This window comes from Ursus arctos, unplaced genomic scaffold, assembly GCF_023065955.2.
Source record: "Ursus arctos isolate Adak ecotype North America unplaced genomic scaffold, UrsArc2.0 scaffold_9, whole genome shotgun sequence".
NCBI classification, from domain to species: Eukaryota; Metazoa; Chordata; class Mammalia; order Carnivora; family Ursidae; genus Ursus; species Ursus arctos.
This window is the reverse complement of record NW_026623111.1, coordinates 43,463,437-43,479,904: the sequence shown is the minus strand read 5'-3', so window position 1 is coordinate 43,479,904 and position 16,468 is coordinate 43,463,437. Positions and strand designations below refer to the sequence as shown.

The 16,468-nt window shown below is 45.9% G+C and overlaps 1 protein-coding gene across 1 annotated transcript in view; it reads left to right on the top strand.

Moving 5' to 3' along the window:
* The first annotated feature begins 9,219 nt into the window (after window positions 1-9,219).
* Window positions 9,220-16,468, top strand: part of IGFBP7 (insulin like growth factor binding protein 7) — a 69,601-nt gene continuing 62,352 nt past the window's right edge. The window contains exon 1 of the mRNA XM_026508963.4: window positions 9,220-9,740. Coding sequence (XP_026364748.2) covers window positions 9,266-9,740 — 475 coding nt within the window. The 5' untranslated portion in view covers window positions 9,220-9,265. The remainder of the gene's footprint in view (window positions 9,741-16,468) is intronic.

Below are 16,468 nucleotides of genomic sequence, written 5' to 3'. Positions count from 1 at the left end.
CCTAGAAAGTTCTGGAAACTGGAATAAGAGAAGAAAGGGATCCAAAAAATTATATATATTTATATTTAAATAGATATATACATATAATATATGGTGCTGAGATATCTTAGGTAATGGAGAGCTAACCAGTGGGAGATGTACAGAGACATTCATTCATTCATTCATTCATCCATTCACCTGTTGGCCTGAGTGCTAGAGATACAGCAATAGTAAATCATTTTTAAAGGCACCGTTTATCCTTGCGATTGCAGTCTGGTGGTTGGATCCAGGGCAGTAAAGCTAAGATGGAAAATGTGCCCAGGAGGCACCCCCACTGCCAGACCTGAGGGTTAGAGAAGGCTCTTCCCACAGACAGCGATGCATGAGCAGAGGCCTGAAATATGAGCGAGGATGCCCTGGGAGTCAGAGCAGATCGCCTCAGCCCTTTGAAACGGGTTTTTGCTTGCCCCACCCAACTCCCTCCAGTGCTAAATGTTTTAAAAATAGACCCCAAAAGAAGAGAGGAAGAGACTGTGGCAGCCAAATTCCAAAGGAGCCCAGTCATTTCCTCCTACCCTGAATGCCCCGGGGAGAGAGAAAGGTCTTGGCAAAGGCAGAGCAGGACAGGGTGGATGGACGGGAAAAGGCTGGCGGCTGGAATGCGATGTCCTTACAGAAGGGAAGGAAGCTCTCGAGGTCCAATCCAGCTACAGACGCTGTGGAGCACGCCTGCGGTGTGGACAGGGGCATGAACAATTAAACTGGGAAGAGTGAAAGCAATCCCCGGGAGCAGCACCCCCCCCCCGCCCCGCCCCAGCACAGCCAGTTAGAAGGACGGACAGACAAGCAGAGAAAGACAACTATCATATGATTTCTCTCATCTATGGAACATAAGAACTAGAATGATCAGTAGGGGAAGAAAGGGATAAAGAAAGGGGGGGTAATCAGAAGGGGGAATGAAACATGAGAGACTGTGGACTATGAGAAACAAACTGAGGGCTACAGAGGGGAGGGGGGTGGGGGAATGGGATAGACCGGTGATGGGTAGTAAGGAGGGCACGTATTGCATGGTGCACTGGGTGTTATACACAACTAATGAATCATCGAGCCTTACATCGAAAACCGGGGATGTACTGTATGGTGACTAACATAATATAATAAAAAATCATTATTAATAAAAAAAAAATACACATAAAAAAAAAAAAAAAAAAAAAGAAGGACGGACAGAGACTCCGCAGCTCAGGACCGCAGAGGACCACAGAGGTCTACACCACAGGTGGGCGTCAGACAGACCTGGCAACCACGAGTCAGGGCTTGGCTGGAGTTCAGAAGCACAAGTCTCAGAAGGGAACCGGGGCAAAGAAGGCAGGGCGGGTTCAGTCCCAGAGAAAGAGAAGAGGATCTTGGGAATGAGATAAATGCTTCTCCAGGGAATTCCAGAAAGAAAAACGCGCATGCGAGGCTGGCACATTCAGGGAACTGGAAGTCTTCTGGTGTGGCAGGTCAGCGAGGTCAAAGGGGAAGAGTCGAGTGATGCAGCTGGAGGATATGTTTTAAAATGCTTCATTAAAAATTTTCTACGAAGTCTGGCATTTTTCTTATCAACTGGGGGTGGTTAATCACAGTATTTATTTAGGTATAAACCTTCTATTGACCAGAGCTGCCTCAAGAGGCCCAGATTAAAAATTGTATATGTTCTAATTGGTTTGGTGCAGTTTACCAGAGAATAGCTTTAATTGGGTCCCCAATGATCCTCTTTTGCAAATGCTTGTGGTATAGAATTACATTAAGAATGTAACCAAAAAAAATTTATCGGACTGTCTTCTGAGAGGCACATGAAGCTGGAAAGTGTTGCTTTCCCACACTAAGCCAATTTCCTAGACTTACGAATGTCCATCACTGCATGGACATGCCATGGCTAAAAAGGAGGAAGGTTTCCCACACAGGCACCATTGCCAGAGCCCCTCCTAATACTCCCAACTGTGCGCAACAGGACACCTCAGTTGGGTCTGCTTCCCACCCCAGGGGCTGTTCAAGCCTCCAGGAGACCTCACCCCCCACCGCACCCATTCAGCTGTGGGCTAGCTGGTCGACAAATGCCTGAGACCTGGGATCACACACAGAACATGAGAGATTTCACCAAAGGCCAAGGAGACATGAGTTCCTTTCTCTTAAAGTTGAATCCTCTCTCTCTTGAATAGCTCATCCCCAAATCACTTTTTCTGCAGTAAGAAAATCACTGGGGAACCTCCCCTACCCCTGAAGGCCTTGACTATGAAGCCAACCACCAGTACATCTCATGGCCTTCCAGAACCCAAGGCCAAGTAACACTAGGATAAAAATGTCACCTCTGAACCTTGAAGGAAACCTACAAATATTACTTCTCAATTAGGCATAGGAAAATACTCAAATGTCCCAAGACAATTCCACTCAACAAGAATCAAAAGAAGAGGGACTTTTGCCAATATTCCCTCTGTTCTGACACATCAACATTTCTCTTAAAGAGCAGGCATTTTTATAAAACATTAATGCTATGAGAAGGCAGTAATGAGGGAGGTGCCTTGGTGTTAGGGATTTGGATCTGAAACTTGACAGCTGTAGATGGTGACAATACTGGGATTAGCTTGTTCCTCACCCAGGAGGCTGACACACCAGCCAGGTAGCTACATTGTGCTAGGAGATAAAGTAACAATCCCATCATTCGGTTATCAGCTTTGAAAAAAGTGAATCTTTAGCACAAGTGAAAGGAATGTTGTTATTCTACTCCCTTAACAAACTTAAAAAAGAAAAAGAAAAGAAAAAATCAGTATCAGTGAAAGCAAATTTGTTACTCAACATCTTAACACCCTAGCTGATGATCTGTTCAGAAGGCAAGGGATCAAAGCTCTCAGGATAAATCTCCTCCCAGACTTTCAGACACCCTTATAACCCCCTCATGAGCACAAATTTTTCCTCAGTTAAGTTTGTGACTGAACCACTTACTCCCAGAAAATATTTTACTCATTCTGGTTTGATATTCTCCCAGGCCTCTTACAACAATGAGGAGACATTCTTTATTTTTTATTTTTCTACTCTGCGAAGGTGAATTATGGAATCGGGCAACTGGAAGATTAATATGGGGGCGCTGCATCATTTACCACCAAATGATCATATCATTTCCCCCATAACAAAAAAGGATGGAGCCTAATTATGGAATAACCCAAGGAGATTTCTTTCTACTTGTTGTCACAAGAAGCAATGCTTCTCGAATTTATTTTATAGGGGGATGCAAATGTAAAAGTCTGTGTTAATTCAAAATTAAAGTGTAAAATAATGAATTTTAAGCCAGGAAATGAAGCTCCCAGGGATTTAACAGCCTCATGTGATATATCTGGTACAGTGAGGATTAGAGCGTAAACCTAAATTTTCTTTGCAATTGTATATATTTGGAAGTTAGCTTATTATTCAGTGGCCTTCTGAAATCTTGAAAGGTTGTCAAATAATAGAGCAGAATATGAGAAAGACCATCTTCCTCAATGATCTTTAAAAGTCCTTCCAGCATCTCCGTGCCCCTGATGACTTATGATCGGGGCTAATGGCACGCTCCAGCATCACCTAGCTTTCAATGACCTCTAGAGAGTCCTTCAAGTTCTGTGTCTCTAATATTGAATTTTATAAGCTTTTAATGCCTTTTCAATTATATCATTAGCTATTTCCGTGCATAGCTGTAGCTCTTTTAAGAGATCAGATGTAGAATGCTGATAAGAAATCAGTTTCTGTCCTTTACTAAACAATGAGATTTTATCATTGAGGAACTTCACATATAGAGAGAGAACCAACATCAAGGGCTGACTGTAAGTCAAATTTCCTGCCATGTCTCTATGACAATGTGATATGATCACTAGGGAGCCCCCCCCTTACCTTTCCAGAACTATCCAAGAAGGAGAGACCTGGTTTTATAAAGAATCATCACGGTGAAAATCAAGCTCATCGTCTTCTCTCAACACAAACCTGCCTCAGCAGCAGCTTTCACCAAGTCTCCCAGGCCAGAAATTTCAAGGTTTTCTCTTGACTTCCTCTCACAGTTACTTTCAAAGGCCTGTATGTTCTACATCTTTAAAAAACCTCTCATCCATCCCTTCCCCTCTATTTAGGGTGACTGCATGTCCCTGTTGTCCAAGGCAATCTTGATTTATGGCTGTTGTCCCGCCTTAAGTATGAACAGTACTCCTTTTTGCTCAACAAAGTGTCCAGGATGGACAACAAATGCTGTCCATTTCCCTCCCTTCCCATCACCACAACTCACTTCAAGCCCTCCTTGAGTCCTGCCTGGATGGTAGGTGTAGTGGGCAGTAGTAGTTGCCCAGCTGTCTTCTCTCTCATCCACTTAAAAAAATTACCTCAGTGCCAACTCTGTACCAGACCCAATGTTGGCACCAGGTTGGGCTTCCCTGTAAGGCTGTGCACTGTGCACACAAGAAGCAAGTGAGGCTGAAATCCAACCCTCCCTTCACCTGCTAGGCCATGTGTTTTGGTGCAGGCTTGGTTCTCCTTCCAGGAGGAAGAAGAGACTTCTTGGCACAAAGGCACCATCTACTTGCCAAGTCTGGCACCCTCTGTGCTGCATTTGCCCTGGGGGGGGGGAGCTTTTTCTAATTTATATAAACACACTACAAAGGCTAAAGGTCGCCCCTACTGTGTAGAAATTACACTCTTTCTTCAAGTCTGTCCCTATTTGAATCCATTCCTGTCTTCTGTACTGACCTTCCTACACTGCAAACCTGATCTTGCCTCTCCCCTGAATCTTTCAACAGCTCACTGTCCTCTATAAGCTCCAGTCCAAAGTCGTGGGCTTGCTGTGCAAAACCCTTGGTCATCCCATTTCTGCCTTCTCTCCAGAATCATTTCTCCCCAGTTCTCCCCATACACACCTTGCTTCAGCTATGCTGGACTTTTTTCAGTTGTGGGGATGTGACAAAGTCCTTTCCACTGGCTTTAACCTTTTCATGTGTGGTTTATCTGGGCTGGGATCATCATCCGCCCCCATCCCACCACCTGACAATCTACTTACTGATGATGATGATGGAGGAAGAGGGAGAGGAGAAGAAAATGAAATGATGATCAAGATGATGAAAAACTATCATAACAGACTGTTAAATAGAACAACTTTTACTGTGCCTGGAAATGGACCTCGGATCCACAACCCAAAGCTGCAGATGCTACGTGTTCCCACATTCTAAAAAAGAGCCACCAAGAACCGGAGCAGAATGCTTCCCAGAGCTAAATGGCCTACAACAATCAACCCTATCCAGCACACTCACCCCTACTCTATATAAGCAGGTTGGGGGCGAGTGAGAGCCTAGTGGAAGACACGGGAGGGTTCTCCTCCCCTTCGTGCCTGCCCCCTCCCACCCAAAGAAGCCAAGTGAGGGGGAAGCAGCCAAAATACCTGTGGTGTTTGCAAAAATGGGAGACAAATAGTCCCTTTTCCAGTTAGATGTCTGCTGGGGAGGCAGGGCACAGAGGGACACAGCAGGCAGGCCACATGGCACCCTCAGCCTCCCACAGATGCCATCGAAGTTTGCTGGCCTGGGAAGTCTTGGAGATGCCCCACCGAGAAGGGTGTTTGCCAGGTACATAGACCCATTGGCAAAGGTTTTGGGAGTGTGCTATGGGTTGGGGTGGGGGCATGTTGAGCTGAAATAGAATAGTAAAGAAGGAGCTGGGGGGCAAATCTCTCATGTGCCATTGCCCTTCATCCAAAGGCCACCAGGAACACACCCGTAGTCAAATACATTGGCTTTCTTACTCATTGTAGCAGGAGAGAATGGGCTGCATTCTGCGGAGTTCCCACAGTTAAGAGGGTGCTAGAAAGAACCTATTACAGGATTTGGACTTTGGTTGAGTAATTTTGGGGAAGGTCTAGGAAGCAGGAGTTCACTCTGGATGGAACAATTCTTTTTTTTTTTTTTTTAAGATTTTATTTATTTATTCGACAGAGATAGAGACAGCCAGCGAGAGAGGGAACATAAGCAGGGGGAGTGGGAGAGGAAGAAGCAGGCTCATAGCGGAGGAGCCTGATGTGGGGCTCAATCCCAGAACACTGGGATCACGCCCTGAGCCGAAGGCAGACGCTTAACCGCTGTGCCACCCAGGCGCCCCTGGATGGAACAATTCTATGATTATCTCAATAACTCTTACCTATAGGGAAGGCATACTCTAGTAATAGAAATAATTGGTAAAGCAGCAGTCTTTTTTTTTTTTTCCAAGTTTTTATTTAGGTAAAGTAGCAGTCTCCTCTAGCAAGGGAAGGGGCACTTAGTATTATAGACAGCACCTGGTCTGAAGTAGGGAGAGGATCTTGCCCTTAGAGTCCTCAGAGGAAACCAACCCTTCCAGCACCTTGATCTGGGGCTTCGAGACTCCAGAACTGTGCAAAAATACATTTCTGTTGTTTAAGCTGCCTCATCTGTAGTATTTTATTACGGCAGCCTTGCAAACTAATACAGATGTGGAACAAGTAAAGAGATTGAATTAGTAACAAAACACGGTCCATGAAGAAAAGCTGGGGCCCAGATGACTTCACTGGTGAAATCTAAACATCTGAAGAAAAATTAATACCAATTCTTCAGAAACTTCAAAAAAAGAAAAAAAAAAGATGAGAGAATACCTCCTAACTCACCGTCACCCTGATACCAAAACCAAAGACAACAAAGAAAACTGTGGTCCAATATCACCAATGAATGCAGATGCCAAAACCCCGCAACAGCGTATCAGCAGACCAAACCCAGAAACATATAAAAAGGAATATACATCATGACTAAATGGGATTTTATCCAAAAAAGGAATATACATCATGACCGAATGGGATTTTATCCCAGACATGCAAGTTTGGTTTAACGTTCAAAAATCAAGTAATGTACTATGCCACATGAACAGAATAAAACACATCTTTATTGATCTTCTCAACAGATGCAAAAAAGGCATTTGACAATTCAAAAGTTAAAATTCCAACTCTTGGTGATAAAAGCACTCAACAAAATGGAGGATAGAAAAGAATTTCCTCAACCTGATACGACCATCTATGAAACACTCACAGGTAACATTATCCTTAGTGGTGAAAGACTGAAAGCATTCTTTCTAAGGTTAAGGTCAGGAGCAAGACAAGGACGCCCACTCTCACCACTGGTATTCCACATTACACTGGAGGTTCTACCCAGGACAAGGCAAGATAAATAAATAAATGGCATCAAGATTAAATGGAAGAAGTATAAAACTCTATTTGTGAATGACATAATCCTTTTTCCACACCCAGGCTTTTCATCTCACCAGAACTAAAACTGAATAGGTGACAATATCTTCTTTCTTGGAAGCAAGGAGTTGTCAAGCTTGTCAAGGCTCCATTTTCCTGCCATTTCTCCTTCCTCTGAATAACCACATCTGTTGCCGTTTTCAGGTGCTCCTCATTGGAGATATCTCACAGCCCCAGCGCCCCCTTCAGTGACGAGAATGCCGCTGCTCTTCTGCTTCCTGGTCAGTGAGGGCCCCCAAAGGGACTCTACAGTCCCACATGCTTGCATTCTTACTGCTGGCTTTGATGCAGGGTTTCAAAACACCATACAGCTGCTCTCAGTGTTCCTATGCACCCCCCCCACAAATGTGTGGAGCCTGAGGGGTTCATCTGGCTGTACACCCACCTGGGAGCTACTTTGATAAGCACCTTTACTGACTGTCTTCCCTTTCTGCCCACTCCCACCCCCCACCCAAGCCCTGTGCAACTGGTGTGTCCTTATGTGCCCTCTCAAGTAAACTACTGCACTGAAATCCTTGTTCTCAGGGTCAGCTGTGGGGAAGCTAAAACCACGACAGATAGTCAAAGCGGGTCATCATCACCTTAGCGGAACTTGACCAGTGAGTTCATAACGTTGCAGCAGAATAGGAAATGCCAGAGTGCGCTCTGCATTTGTTTCAATTTGGGACTCTATACTGGGTCATGTAAACTCTGTCTCACAGTGGGACAAAGGAAAAGTCCCAGGACAGAGTTTTAGGAAAACTCTGCTCCAAAGACTTTTCATTGTATGACCTTTTAAAGAGAAGTGTCACTTTCCGGAATATCTAAGGAGAGGTCGAAAAGCAGTGCTAGGTTTTCTGGATAGAAGCATGCTTGGTTTTTTTATTTCCCGAATAAATTTTGTGATTGTATAATTTTCAAAAAAGTTTGCAGGAATCCTAGTAGGGCTGATGAGAGTGACATCTGTATGTTGCTGGTGGCATCGTGAACCTCACACCGTGAGTTAGCAATCCTATAAAACCTTGGATTTATGCTAAGAAAAAAGAACTCTGAAGAACTAAGAGGTGACATGCACAATGATGCACATGGCAGTGTTGTATGTTCAATAAAAATGGAAAGAATTTAAATGTCTGGATAGGAGGGAATTGAAGGGCCTCCTCGCAGAAAAAGAGGCCCTAAGGGTAAGTCTGCTGAGCACTTTACAGAAAGAGGGAGGAGGAACTGTCAGTGGTTTATATCAAAAACCTCATGGGATGACGGGTGAAAATGGCTTCAGGGGCCTCAGTGGCAACCCAGCTGTGCCCTGTTCTCTGGAGAGGTTTGATGGAGATCCAGCACTGTTTAGAAGGAACCCAAGGCAATGAAACAGCTCTCTCGTGAATTCAGTACTCACACTTAAAACTTGCCTTGGCATAAGAGAGCACAGGGGGAGGAGTCAATTATGAAGTTGCAGAAAAGAGGAGTGGTTGGCAATGATTTGTCCTCTTAGCCCGGCACCCAAGACCACACCGGGCCTGTGGCCAACCGGGACACAAATCCCCATCTGGGGTTTTAAACACGAATTGTTCCTAAAAGAGTAATCAGTACTTAGATCTCCCAGGCCCACGGGGAATTTAATAGATTAAACACGGGGTCGTCTCAAAGTCCTTGTTGTTAAGAAGTATAAACATCTTGGCTGGGAAAGGGGCCGTCCCTGCGGGCGACCCCGAGGAACTGGGGAGCAGTCCCCCAGGTGAAGGGCAGGGGCGCGAACAGAGCGGGTGGGGTGCGTGGGGAGGCAGCAGGCGAGCGAACCCATCCCGAAACCCAGCGCCCCAGGGCTGCGAGGATGCCCCACCCCGCCGGCAGGGGCGCGCTGGAGCCCGGCGGTCCCGGGAGGCGCGGTCGGGGCGGGGCAGCTGAGCTCTCACCGCCCCGGGGTGTGGTTCCCGGGCCGGACCGGGCGGGGCGCCGAGTTTAAAGCTCGGGGCAGCGGGACCCAACTCACTCGCGCTCCTGCCGCCTCCGCGCCCAGCCATGGAGCGGCAGCAGCTGAGTGTCCTGCTCCTCGGCGCCGCCGGGTTGCTGCTCCTGCTCCTGCCCCTCTCCTCTTCCTCCTCTTCGGACGCCTGCGGCCCCTGCGAGCCGGCCGCCTGCCCGCCCCTGCCCCCGCGGGGCTGCCCGCTGGGCGAGACCCGCGACGCCTGCGGCTGCTGCCCGGTGTGCGCCCGAGGCGAGGGCGAGCCGTGCGGGGGCGGCGGCGCCGGCAGGGGGCACTGCGCGCCGGGCATGGAGTGCGTGAAGAGCCGCAAGAGGCGGAAGGGTAAAGCCGGGGCAGCAGCCGGCGGCCCGGTGGTGAGCGGCGTGTGCGTGTGCAAGAGCCGCTACCCGGTGTGCGGCAGTGACGGCATCACCTACCCCAGCGGGTGCCAGCTGCGCGCCGCCAGCCTGCGGGCCGAGAGCCGCGGGGAGAAGGCCATCACCCAGGTCAGCAAGGGCACCTGCGAGCAAGGTGGGCACGAGCGCTTTCCCTTCCAACCCCAACCCCGCGGCCGCGCGCCCCCTGGCGGATCAGACCCGACAGGGCGTCCGCAGTCCGGGTAGGACCCCTGTGGGCATCCCGGGAAAGGGATGTGAGGGGAGGAGTTGGCAGCCACTGGGAGGCATGGAGACGCCCCCTCTTCTCTTTTTTTGGTGGTTTTATTTTGAAAGCTTGTTGCTTGCGCCAAGAAGTGAGGACTGGCGGGCGAGTGTATATATAGAAAACATTTTCCGATACCACAGACTCCCCCATCCCAAAGGCTTACCCAGGTCAGTTTAACAGCTGGCAAGTTGATTGGCAAAAGCTGCCCCCACTCTTTTGGAAACCCAGAGATGTCATTTTCTCGTCTTTCTTTCTTGGCTTGGGTGGATAGGTAAAAGTGAAGTCAAGAGATGAGGGAAAGAGTTTGACGATGAAGTACAAAGTAAGGACTTTCAGAGAAGTTATTTGTCCTACGTCTAATTGGCTAGACTGTAGGAATTTTAAAAATTGGATTTCATGGTTTCTTAATATTAGAGAAAGTAATTCACTTACTGGAAATTAAAGAGTCTCAAGCAATAACCTAGCTAATTATTTGTGGGCAAAAAGTATAAACTCTTTGAAGAATGTTTTTATGATGTAGTTTATATTGTGAACCTTATGACTGTTTTATTTTTCTTTCTTGTCCCATTTTTGTGCAATTCGTCCCCAGGATGCACTGTTCAGCAGCAAAGCCTTTGAGGTTCTGTTTGATCGTTTATTTTATTCCAGACAGGTCCAAACTTGCCATAAATGAAAGGGGAAAATAAGTAAGAGTCTGGACTTGTAAGGGAAAAGAAACCTCACAGATTTTAACTGTGTCTGAAATAACATTTTCCGTAAGCTGTAATTTCAAGGGAAAGTTAGAGATCCAACCTTGGCAGTCCCTCTCCCGGCCCCAGCCAATGTAGAAAAAGGGAGGGAAGCATTTCTCTTGAAACGACAGAAGCAGTTGCTTCTTTAAGCACAGCCCAGACTTTCTCCACACTTTCCAAATAATTTTTTTTTTTTAGAGCTTTTCCCAGAAGTCCATACTCTGATAGGTCGTATGTCACTAATTTCAGAGTTCACTACTGAAAGGCTTAAATCGTGTAAACTTACTGTTGACTGTTTAGATTATTGTCACCTTAAACTTAGAAAATCACAACCCAAAATAATTCACAGACTTTTCCAACAGAAACAGTCATTTGTTCTTGTGGATCTAATTCATCTGTCATTTCCTGAAAAGAGAAATGTGTGCAGTTTAAAAACTCATTCCAAATACTGAGATTTTTTTTCTTATAAACATTCCAAGGGGAATTTTTCCCCATAGTCTTTCCAAATCACTGGTACTTGGTTATCAGAGCAGAAGGTTAACTGGGTGATTGTTTAAGCATTGTTGCCAATTCTAGTCTATAGCTGGTTTTATCCCTTTTTCTTCCCTGTTATGTGGGTCTCTAAACACACAGCGGGATTATAAAATCTTGGGGTGGACAGTCCTATAGAACTAGTCCTATCACCTCATTGCCACGTACACCCGGTTCCTCAGCATCTTTCCAGACTGCAAACCCCATGAAGATACAGACCTGGTTTTTCTTTCTGTTTGGGAAAATGTTAAGGGAAATAACATCTAAAACTGGAAACCTTGACATAAATTAGCCTTTTCTTCCCAATCTAAATTTAGAGATATGGGGTCTAGTGCCTGGGACCATTTATAAGAGATTGCCAGAGAAAGCAGAAAAGAGTGTGAGGTCTACCAGTGTACTTTTCTACAACAGAGACAAATGGGGCTAAAACCAGATCTCCTAATAGATTTCTCCTGACGTGGAGGGGTTTTGACCATGACAGAGGCAAACCTGACAGAGTGCCATTTATTTCTGTGCCATTTAGTACTGGGGCTCTGCAGAGAATAGGAAATGCATTTTCTAGGTTCTTCCAGCCATTTCTACCCTGAGAAGAAACTTGTTATGCTTCCTCAGGTATTGAGAGGAAGGGGGCATTTCTGTTCATCTTGTTAACCTGCATTTAGTGAGCATGTAGCACGGGTCTGCACTGTGCTGGGTGTTCCGTAGCCAAGGATCTGGTGCTAGCACAAACAGATCTGGTCTTGTTGATTAAGAAAGTATCCATTCAGGGGCACCTGGGTGGCATAGCGGTTAAGCGTCTGCCCGGCTCAGGGCGTGAACCCGGCATTATGGGATCGAGCCCCAGATCAGGCTCCTCCGCTATGAGCCTGCTTCTTCCTCTCCCACTCCCCCTGCTTGTGTTCCCTCTCTCGCTGGCTATCTCTGTCGAATAAATAAAGTTAAAAAGAAAAAAGAAAAAAAAAGAAAGTATCCATTCAGGTTGCAATCTCACCTCCCTAAGTGCTTTTCTTGGAGCCCTGGAGACATTCCCAATCCTCCCCTTCTTTTCTGAGATCATCACTTACCTACCATCTGGAGAAAGATCTTGATCTGCTTGTTTTCTGTATCTGTGGTAAGAGGCAAAGCCATCTTCTCGAAAATATGTCCAAAAGGTAATGAGCTAATCATCTCAAACCTTGGAACTGTCATCATGAATTTAGTGCCATTAGATCTTATTGAGGTCTCTGACGTCATGAGTAAGTGGAAGAGGGGATTTGACAGTTCAGCTTAATAAAAAGTTATAGACGTGCTGAGATCTATAATAAAATCACACAGTTGGAAGAGAATATGGTGCTCCTTTATTCTGGTTCTTGGTTAACACCTTTTGTTCGTGGTTTGTTCATGGTCCTTTAAATTTGAACTTCTTGGCGATTCCATTTCAGGCACCTTGGGTCTCTGTGTTTAATACTTTTAGGACCAAGTTCAAAGTACCTAGCAGGGTGTACAAGGCTCTTTACTATAACTATATTATTTTGGCCTCTTCTTTCCAACCCCCTTATAGTCCAGTCACAGTAAGTGTTGCTGTTTGCTGTTGTTTGCAATCACACCCTCACTATCTTTCCACCCTTTGAACTCCAGGCCTTCAAGAATCGGCCCATGTCCCTTTCTCTGAAGCTCCTGAACGCCCCCCACCCTGCTCCATCTACCCTCTACCCCCATAATGATGTCATTGTCCTCCTTTGGTTCTCTGTAGGCTTCCAGCCATTTTTCAACAATATCTATTGCACACATACTGTGGATATGTAAGCAGGAGGCATTCTAGCAGATCAGTAAGACACGGAACACTAGGGCCAGACTCCCAGGTGTGCATCTTAACCCTGCCCCTTTCCTTAGGCAAGTCACTTGACCTCTTGGGACCAGGTTTCCTCGCCTGTAATAAAAGGATTATAATCCTACCTGTCTCAGAGTTGCTGTTAAGATTCAGTATTGTGGAGATGATCCATAGAAAGCACTCCATAAATATTTATTGTTGTTATGGAACTTGAAAGTAAGCTCCATGAGGAAAGGGAATTTTTGCTTCCTGATCTGTGCCTACATCAGTGCCTGGCACTGGTAGCTGCTTTAGACACACGTTGAAAGAATATATGGATTTGCCAGGCGTTCTTCTAGTCTCAGGGCAAGCAGCCTTGAATAAAATAAACAAGATCCCTTTCTCATGGCTTCTACTGTAAGCTTTCAACAGAAACATTTTCATTTAATAGCAGGTGCTGTGAAGAATGTACAACAGGGCAATGGGATGGAGGCTAGGGACGAAGGAGCAGTATCAAGTGAGGCTGGGCCAAGCATGCAGAGGGTCCATGTGAGGATTTCGGCCAAGGGACCAGAATTCCCGAGGGAAGCACAAGCTCTGCTGGTTAGTATAGCCTCCCCGTTGTCTCCAAAGGGCTCTTTGAATGTCTGTCTTCCCCAGTAGACGAGGAGCATACAAAAAGAGGGACTCTATCTTATAATTATTTACAAATACATTGGCTGGCAATTAGTTGGACACTTGGTAAATACTTGCTGATTAAACAAAGGAATCCATGGAAGAAAGGGCCTTCCCATTTGGAAATGCAGGCTATGGACTCTCCTACCTGTCTGTCCTCTTTTTTTCCTTGTGTATTCTGCCTTCCTGAAGTCTAGGCCAAGGAATACATCTGACCATTGACTCATCTTCCTTCCAGTGCTATCCCTGAACTCTAACATTAGGTGGTCACTTTTCTCCCCAAATCCCAACATTTCTTCATCCTCTTTTTGGTAAGAATTAGGTTCAGAGCTGCAGAAACTGTTCTGTGAATGGAAAAAGCTTCAGTAAAAGATTTTGGTTTTCAGAAACTCCTTTCATTTGATGGATTTTAAACATTTGCTCTTTGAGAAGCTCATTTTAGGTTATCAACATAAAAACGAGCCTATCATTTAAATGCCCATGTTGTATTACTATCCACCAATGAGTTACAAACTTGTGATATGTGATTTATAATACATATATATGTGATCTTACCGTGTTTCTTCAGTGAAGCTCCTAAAGCCCTTGGAATTTCCTAAGTGTGGATGGTGATGGGGTATCTTTTGCTGTGTTAATGAGAGACTTTGGGACAGAGGAGGGGGCTGGTTGCCTGCCAGTGGAACCAACCACCTGATTGTTGGGTGGGAACTTTCAGGCCCACCCCCCACCTCCTGGGAGGGGAGATGGGCTGGAGACCAATCATTGTCATCGAATCGTTAAATCATGCTTATGTTATGAAGCCTCCACAAATACCCAGAAGGATGGGTTCAGAGAGCTTCTGGGTTGGTGAACATTGGAGGTGCTGGGAGAGTGGCACTCCCGGACAGGGCATGGAAGCTCTATCCGTACCCCATTCCCCGTTCCTTGCCCTACACAGCTCTTCTGTCTGGCTCTCCTGAGTTGTATCCTTTTGTAATAAACTGGTAGTTTTGTAAGTAAAACGTTTCTTTGAGTTCTGTGAGCCACTGTAGCAAATTAATTGAACCTAAGGAGGGAGTGGTTGGAACCTCCCATCTGTGGCCAGTCAGAAGCATAGGTGTCAAACTGGACTTGGGATGGGCATCTGAAGGGCGGGGGTGCAGTCTGGTGAGACTGAGCTGTGCAAGCTATCAGTCTCTCAGGTAGTGTCAGAAAAGGACATCCAGCTGGTGTCAAAGACTTGCTTGGTGGCATGGAAAAGACACGTTGCAACTGGTGTCAGAATTGTAGAACTTTACTGAAAGCTGAAACAGGGATTTGAAAAATAAATGAAATTATTAATGGTCTGGTTTACCTCCAGGGATGGGGGGAATGGAAGTCCAGGCAATACTTGTTAAACTAACACAGTTATACTATAAGATGGTCATGGAGCCCAGAGGAGGGGGATCCTTCACCCAGATTTGGGAAAAAAAAAAAAAAGAGAGAGAGAGAGAGAGCCAGGAATGACTTCTGATAGAATAAGGTCCTGAGACAGGAATGTGAAGGAATTGGCTGGAGCAGAGCTAGCATGGGAGTTGGAATGGACTTAGAAGGGAGATGAGATGACTATTAGCAGCAGAAGCACTAGCACGTGGTTCCGCGGGGCTGCCTTGCAGAGAGAAAGCAGAGGTGGCAACTGGACACTTGACAGAGCTCAGTGATGGAGGGAGTTTAGCTGCGTCGAAGTTTAGAGGCGATCACAAGAGCAGTGGGACCTAGAGAGTGATAGGACTGGATTTATGCTTTTTAGAAATCTGTGTTGGCCACCCTTAGAATGGATTGGCAAGGGGCAAACTGCGGTCAGACTCCCATTAAGAAGCTGTTATAGTAATCCCGGTGAGGGGTGCAAGACCTTAAGTTTCTCAGATCTTAGAAGCGTTGTTAAATCCAGGTTCCTAACCTGCCGGGCAAGCTGTGTGTTCTTGGGGAGAGAGGAGCCCATTGTGCTGTGCTTTTTGTCTTATAATGACTCCTTACAAAGTGTCCTCTCATCACTTGCTCATTAGCCAGCCCTGCTCTGGAATTATGGCCACTTGCTCATTTCAGGAAGCTCTTCCTTTCTCTCCATTCCTCTCTCTGCGTCCCGATCAGACACAGGAAAAGTCACATCCCAAAAAGTCTACCCCAGCTTTTAAAATTTTTCTGGCCTCATTTGCCTTTCTTGAGCACAGAAACTTCAGGACTTTGGCTCATTCTTATTTTACCTAGTTTTAATCACCACATTTCAGGGAAGATTTGAAAACCCATAGAAGCTTTAGAATAGATAGTAGGCCGCCTTGGAAAAGGGTCTTAAAGGACTAAGATTCTTCTCGAGGAAAGTAATCCAAAGAAAAAGTTAATGTTTCTTCATGGTTGGGAATGAGTTATTAAACAGAAGGTGCCTGACCTTCTGTTCTACAATTCCTCAGGAGATGGACTTAAAGGGCCTGGAATTAAGTAACCATGAGGCACATTTAGATTACACAGCGGGAAGAACTGGCTCTTAAAAAAACAACTGTGGGATACCGTAACATCCTCCTGTGGGAGTCCAGAGAATTTGTCTGAAAGATTCCCTTGTGGAGAGCTGAGAGAGAACCCAAGTGAGGAGGGGAAGCATGTGGAAGGGGCTGCAAAAAGTTTTAGAATCTTTGCTACTCTAGACCTGTGAGATGGAATGATTGAGCTAAGCAGGCAGCTACTGACACCGCTAAATCTGATTTCCATCCTTCCCCTAGAGCCTGCCCTCTGGGTTTACTGCAGACTCGGCTTCTACAAGAAGCTGCCTTATAAGGCTCTCCTTGGGTAGTTTAGTGACAACACTCTTGGATGGAGCCCAAGGCCAGCCAGCCTTCCTTCATTCTAAATTCCTCCCC